The sequence below is a fragment of the Neopsephotus bourkii genome, unplaced genomic scaffold, assembly GCF_033783945.1.
Source record: "Neopsephotus bourkii isolate Nb327-2 ecotype Australia unplaced genomic scaffold, CSIRO-AGI_Nbou_v1 NB_1557, whole genome shotgun sequence".
NCBI lineage: Eukaryota > Metazoa > Chordata > Aves > Psittaciformes > Psittacidae > Neopsephotus > Neopsephotus bourkii.
Window position 1 is genome coordinate 94441 of NW_026902033.1, and position 7334 is coordinate 101774.

Consider the following 7334-nt stretch of genomic DNA (forward strand, 5'->3'; position numbering starts at 1 on the left):
ACCCAGCACCTTCCAGCATCCTGAACAGAATGAACAGAGAGCAGGGACTGTGATCATCGCCAATCCCACCAAGAGCCTCCCGTTCTTGTGGGAAACCATCCTGCTTCATTTGATGGGGAGAGCAACCCATGAAGAATGCAAGTCACCGCTTTTCTCCTTTGCCAAACCCACCAGTGCTACCCCAAACTCACCAAGTTATGAACTACGGCCACGTACTCAGATATTACTGTGCTGTTTCCTCTGGGAGCCTCCAGCTGGAGCGAGAGCCATGAGGAACACACAAGGGCTGTGGTCCTCCGAGTGTGTTCTCAGGAAACCACCTTAATAAACACACGACAAAGGGCCAAGAGGGTAGAATTCCTCCAAGCAACAGCTCCAGATGGGCCTCAGAGTGTATTTGCTGCAGAGTTCAGTGCCGAAATGGGTCCCTCTGCCAGCCTTTACCCAGCAGCAGCACAGGGAAAGCATCTATAAGGTGTCACAAAGGAAGGAGCCTTTTAAGACACCCGGCCATGGGTTACAGCGGGAAGGGAATGAGACTTTCAGTCCTTAGCATCTCCCACTCCATCAGCATTGATAGCAAACATTGCTTCAGCCTCGGGAAGACAAGGGGAGTCGTAGATTTTACATATCCTGGTTTCACCTCGGCCTTTCCGCAGATACAGCCTGGGAGGGAGGAGACAAAGCAGGTCAGGATGTGCAGTATGCATTAGGCAACCCATTACAACCCTGTGTTAGTACATGGAGAGAGCACAGTGCAGAGCTGTAAGAGCCTCTGACAACGGTCATGGGTCTGCAGATTAATGAGGGCTCAGTGGCACTCAGCTGTCAAGAAACGAGCTGGGCTGGCCATTGACAGGATTTAAAGGTATATAGGTAGGATCACAGAATCCTCCCAAATAAAGTGAATGGAAGACGATCATCTCTTCTCTCACCTGGTGGTGGAAGCGTGTGCTATGATATTCCCTCCAATAGGCTTTTTGGGATCTGCAGCAAACATGGCAGCTCCATCTACTTGTGCTACCACTTGGTTGGTGATCACAACTGCCACTCCAAACTGCAGGGAGAGAAGCAACACCTGAAATCAACTGATCTGCCACAATGCAAACAGAGGACAAAAATCAGCCCCCCAAACCCACTATGTGTTGCTGTCTGTACCCACTCTTCTGTGGAAGCAGACCCTGAGTGGGCAGTGCTGGGTCCTGCACTTAGGCCAGAACAACCCCTGCAATGCTCCAGGCTTGGGGAAGAGCAGCTGGAAACTGCTCATGAAAAAGGAGCTGGGGGTGCTGACGGATGGAGCTGAACACGAGCAGCTTGTGCCCAGGCAGCCAAGAAGGCCCCAGCATCCTGGCCTGTACCAGCACCAATGTGGCAGCAGGGCCAGGGCAGGGATAGTGCCCCTGTGCTGGGCACTGGTGAGGCCACACCTCGAATCCTGTGCTCAGCTCTGGGCCCCTCACTACAGGAGAGACCTTGAGGTGCTGGAGCAGGGCAATGGAGCTGGTGCAGGGCCTGGAGCCCAAGTGTAATGGGGAAGGGCTGAGGGACCTGGGGGGTTCAGATGGAGAAGAGAAGGCTCAGGGGGGACCTGATGGCTGCCTCCAACTGCCTGACAGGAGGATGGAGCCAGGAGGGGCTGGGCTCTGCTCCCAAGGAACAAGGGATGGGACAAGAGGAACCGGCCTCAAGCTGCACCAGGGCAGGGTTAGATGGAGCTGAGGAACAATTCCTGCCCCAGAGGGTGCTCAGGCATTGGAACAGGCTGCCCAGGGCAGGGCTGCAGGCACCGGCCCTGCAAGTGCTCACACCCCGTGGAGACGAGGCCTCAGTGCCATGGGTTAGGGGTGGCCTTGGCAGTGCTGGGGTAAGGGTTGGACTGGATGTGCTTGAAGCTCTTTTCCTTTGGTTGATTCCGTGGTTCTATGACAGCCATCTGTACAACACTGCTAAGCTTCCCAAGAGAAAGGAAACCCAACACCCCCCTGCAGAGACTGAAGCCAGGTCCAGCTCACCTCATCCGCAAGGCGCAGCAGCATCCGCAGGAAGCGGGCCAGATGCATCTGCCTGGCCGAGAGCTCCCCGCGGCCCGAGTAGTCGGTGCGGTACAGGGCGGTGGCACTGTCCACTATCAGCAGCGCGTATCTGCAGGGGACGAGGACAAGGCTGTCACCAACATGTCCAGGCCTGAGTAATGGCTCTGCTGGAGCCGGTGCCCAGCACGTTGTACGGCTGCAGCCACCACGTGGATGGATGCTCCCCAGGCGGACAGTGAGCAGAAGGATGATTTTTAACACTGACTTGATCTGCAACATTGAGATTAATAAATGACTCTGACATTTCACAGTCAGGTCAGCTATACTTCTCCTGCACTTGGTCATCATCTACAGGTGGCCTTACAGGATGATGATGGGCTGGCACAAAACTCATTCCATCTCACTGGGTACCATTACCGTGATTCAGCCATCATAGCGGACGCCTGGTAGAGCAGCTGGGTCTGGTGGTCTGTGTTAAAGCCTCGAGCGTAAGCCACGTTATCCAGGACATCACTGCCTGACAAGCCATACCTGCAGAAAGCAGAAGATAGATAAAAATCCTTCAGTGGCAGCTTCTTGACTAGGAGTTAGCTAGTGGGTTCACCTAAGGACTGGAATAAAAACTCACATTCCTGGAAGGGTCTTGGAGATAAAAGCAGGCATAAAAAATGCCACACAACTTGGTGAGGAGAGAGAAGAGAATGATCAGAAAATGTTGTTAAAGACTGTTTTCCTGCCTAGGAACAACAGTCAAGGAGAACATCAGACACTAGGCCCCACAGAAGCAGTCTGAAGAATCTCAAGGGCAGAAGTAGCTCTTATGCTCACATAGAGAGCCACTACTTCAGGCTTCTCAATGGAACCAGAACCTCTGTGCAGGCAGCAGAATTATTTGGGTAATTAAGTTTTACTTTCCAATTGGTATCAAACCATTCTGAGATAGAGGCTGGAGGTGCAAAAGCAGCTTTTCAACCCCTTAGTGGATGCTCTCATATGCCCTAACAAGAACTTTCCAGCTGCTGTTGCAATAGCCTGTTTACAAAAGGATCTTTGCTTCAAGGTAATGCTATTGGTAAAATGTAAGGAAAATCTGTGCATGTGTTCCACTAACAGGAAAACTCAATTTGAAAGAGACACTAATGAGAAGTGAAGACATCATATTCCAGGGGACAGTGGTGTTAAGCTGCTGTCACAGCTAAAACTAGAACCTCTGTTTATAAAGCACAGGTAGTGAAGAGGTCCAACTTGCACGGAGCAGATAACTGGAACACAGGAAAGGGGTTGGAGTTCTACTTCAACAGCACTGTGAATGTGAGGAGATGGGCTGATTTACACAGGGATCCTTAACAACTAAGTTATTCCATGAGTAAATGTATTCCTTCAGCTAACAGCAGCTTACCCCCAGCTGTGGGTACAGACCTTTCAGCCACAGCAAGAAGCCTCTCAGGACGGAAGGTCCCCTCTGTGTCAATGTACATGGCTTTTCCTTCACCACCCCCCCGGTCAATGGGAAGCTAAAGGGAAAGCAAATGGAAGAACATGAAACCATGTCAACAAAGAAGCCAGTTACTACCTTATGCTCTCAACTGGTATCACACAATAAGCAACACACCAAGATACTGTGAGTGAAGTCACATTTATCTGAGAAAAATGAGGAGGAAGATTCCTGTTTCCAATCTCCAACACCTACATAAGAGGACTCCACTTAACTTGGAGCTGGTAGGTTTAGGTACATAAGGGTGTCAAATAAATGATAAATTAAGCACAAAGCCTCTAATATTTTATGAAACAGCAACCTCTTGAAAGTAATAAACACTATTCCTTGTTTAAATTAAGATCATATAAAACATTACTCCAAACTGATCTGCTCTTTGAGTCTAGAGCACCTGAATCAAATGAGAGATCAACTGCTTCCCTGCATTTAAGACCTAGAATCATGCTATGAGTCTGATGTGTTAAAAGTTGTTGTCAGAACACTGAGGAAAGGGAAAAAAGCAGCTACAGACCACATAAAACACAGGTTAAAAACATCACAAACTTAACTGCTGCTGAAGTAATCCTAGAGGCAGAAGAAGCATAAAACAAAAGCTCCTAGAAAGCTGCAGGTACAACCAAGGGTGCTGGACACACGTTCTTTGCAGCTCTTTATATGCATCACATTTGTACTGGGTGAGAAAAGTGCACAAAACAGCAAGTAACCAAAAGCTGTGTGTTCTGAATACTCGATTGGAATAAAGTGGAGCACTCACTTGACAGGTTACTGCTAGGGTATGACACAGCTGTGTTTTCCCAGTACGAAACTCCCCAAAGAGCTCTGTGATGGATCCTGTTTCTATCCCTCCTGAGAGGAAAAGAAGAATTTTTTACAGGTCATATATTTCAAACAAAGACCATGTATAAAGTATTCCATTTAAAGACTCAGTTTAACAATTACTTTGGTTAAAAGATTCAGAAGTCTAATTGGAAAAACTGGATTTCACCCTGACATTTGTTCGTGTGCAGGTAAGAACTTTAGGTATGTGGAATTGTGAAGATGCTGAAAAAGCTGAAGCAACTTGGTTTGATTTTTTATTACAAGCAGGAACAGGGAGAAGCTGATCCCTGGTTTTGCTTTCTTGAAATAGGTCATAGACCAGAATAAATGAGAAACATCCAAGATGAACCACTCTGGGTATTGCATCGTGATTAAAAGGATTTAAAACTATTTCTGCAGCTTTTAAAACAAAATAATTTGTGATAGAAGAGAATGGTAATTGAGATTTTTAATCCAAACCCTGTGTGTTTTATGTGTTTTTGTGCAAGGACCATATTCATAGGAAAAAACCCTCACAGCTAACTGAGGTTAACCAGTAGAGAGAACTGAAGTTCTTACCTTGAAGAAGTTTATCAAGTTCTTTGGAGCCAGTGGTGATCTGGATGATCTCTGACCTTCGCTGGTGGAATTCTGTTGCTGTGGTGAAACCCATGGGGACCAGTTTAGCTGCTTCAGCCTAAAGGAAACCAAACCCAGCAGTGAAAGGAGAGATCACCCCATTTGTTTCCCCCTTCTAGTAATGAATACTGTAATGTTTTGTTTTGTGGAGAAGCCCCATATAGTTTCCTGTGTACATTGTATTTCACAGACCATTTATCAGTTGGTACCTCTGAACAGAGCTGAAATTCTGCTCAAAGACAAAGCACTAACATCATCTGTGTAATTTCTGGGACACTTCCCTCCTCACCCCCCCACACTTTCAGTTCAGTTCTGTCCCTGGGAAACCTGAAACACAGAGGGTGGGCATACAGCCCAGCAGGAATGCTGTGCTCCTAAATATTGACTAAACATGCAGAGCAAGGAAAGAACTGGAGTTCAACGCTGTGCTGGCTCAGATTCTGATAAATGAGAACTAGTGTGGCAGGAACTCCATGTTCTTGACTAGGATATACAAGATCAATGACTCTGGCTTCCCTCTCAGTCCCGGAAGGAAACCCCTTGTCTCAGGGTGAATACCTGTCCAAGGTGCACAACTAACACACTCAAGAGCAGCAGCTGTACTGGGACAGTTCCATAACTTAGAATCCCACACTGGTTTGGGTTGGAAGGGGCCTTGAAGCTCTTCCAGCTCCAACCACCTACCATGGGCAGTGACACCTTCCACTAGGGCAGGTTGCTCCAAGCCCCATCCAACCTGGCCTTGAACACTGCCAGGGATGGAAGTGATGACATCCTGCTTTTAAAAGTACTTCCTTTGCTTGAGGCTTATCATAAGCTGCCTTATCATGAGGAATACTGAACTAGAAATGACAGTCATCTCAGGCACACTCCATACCCTCCATGATTCTCACAGACCTTTCCAGCAGTTCCTCTTTGCTTCCTGAGGCTGGTCTTTGTGGTTGTTGTCTCTTCTCATCAAAAGTCACATCATAACTCTCATCATCTTTACTGCCCTTCTCAGTGTATTATTAAAGGTGACCTTCCAAAATCACTACACAGCTTTAAGCCAGTAGAAATAAAACTTCTTCACTATCTTGGGTTAAGGCTTTTCCATAATTCCTTACCAAGATTTTGTCAGCTTTGGCTTCACTGATGCCTTTGATGTTTAGGAGCTCCTTCTTTGGTGCATAAGCAACAGCCTCCACTGTGTGAAATCCAGCTTCTTCCAATTTCTTCACATCGTTTGCATTTATACCACATTGCTAAAGGGAGGTGAGACAAAAAGGACACACTGAGAGACAGATTCAAAATCTAACTTCCACTAAATGCCCTCAATTGGCTCCAGCAGGCCTGGATCACACGCTACTATTACAAGTCAGATTCTGAAGCTTACCTCCCTACTCACTCAATATGCAAAGAATCAAAAAAACAAGAACCTTTTACCAGTGTAATGTTAGGATATTGACCATGTTGATGCAGAGAATGGGCAGAAGATTCTATTCTCTGGTTTAATAGATGCCAGAAGTGACCAAGACACACCAGGACAGGGTATGGAGTAAGGCAAAGTAACATAAGGCACAGCTGTTAACATGCTGAGAGATTTGGTTTGGGGTTTTTCTGACAGAACACAAGAATTCAGCCACACAATTTCAGATGCGATTGGTGTTTAAGGAAAACGACTAACAGATTCCTTGAGAACTTACTCTGGAGCCAACTCTGACCCACCTCTAACCGAGCAATGAGCTGGGGCCCAAAGCTCTCCTCCTCTGCTGAAGTATCCGCATTCATTTCCAAGGGCATCTGCATGGCCATGGCCCGGCGCGCTCAGTCAAGCCCCACTAGGAGAGACCACATCACTTTGTGAAGCAGCACGCACTACCCAAACAAGATACATGTGCAAAGTGCTTCAGAGCATGTTCACAGGTCATCCAAAGCAGTAGGTGGTGGGTTTGTCCCCTCTTAGCTATGAGGGGGAATCTCTTGTGTGCTTTCTTAGGTAGTACTAAACATTATTACCAAAACCCCAAAACAACTCCTGTGTTACCTGCTGAGGAATAAGAGCTTTAATGGAGAGCTCCACAGGACTGAGAATATCACAGAATTCATTTGATATTAGCAGTATCTCATTTTAGCAGTAAGTGACATGGCCACGTTTGTAGATCACAGAATCCCAGCCTGGTTTGGGCTGAAGGGACCTTAAAGCTCCTCCAGCTCCAACCCCTTCCACGGGCAGGGACCCCTTCCACTGGAGCAGCTTGCTCCAAGCCCCTGTGTCCAACCTGGCCTTGAGCACTGCCAGGGATGGGGCAGCCACAGCTTCTCTGGGCACCCTGTGCCAGCGCCTCAGCACCCTCACAGGGAAGAGCTTCTGCCTAAGAGCTCAG

At 47.5% G+C, this 7334-nt stretch overlaps 1 protein-coding gene across 1 annotated transcript; it reads right to left on the minus strand.

Annotated features, from left to right (window-relative positions):
• Window positions 1–212: 212 nt before the first annotated feature.
• On the minus strand, window positions 213–6829 carry RAD51 (RAD51 recombinase). Its single transcript, XM_061370973.1, has 9 exons — window positions 6676–6829; window positions 6075–6212; window positions 4909–5026; window positions 4286–4377; window positions 3456–3550; window positions 2454–2567; window positions 2016–2145; window positions 936–1057; window positions 213–666 (listed from the first exon to the last, which is right to left on the minus strand). The coding sequence occupies exons 1-9, from the start codon at window positions 6760–6762 to the stop codon at window positions 543–545; spliced, it is 1020 nt and encodes a 339-aa protein (XP_061226957.1). The 5' UTR covers window positions 6763–6829; the 3' UTR covers window positions 213–542.
• Between the last annotated feature and the right edge of the window lie 505 nt (window positions 6830–7334).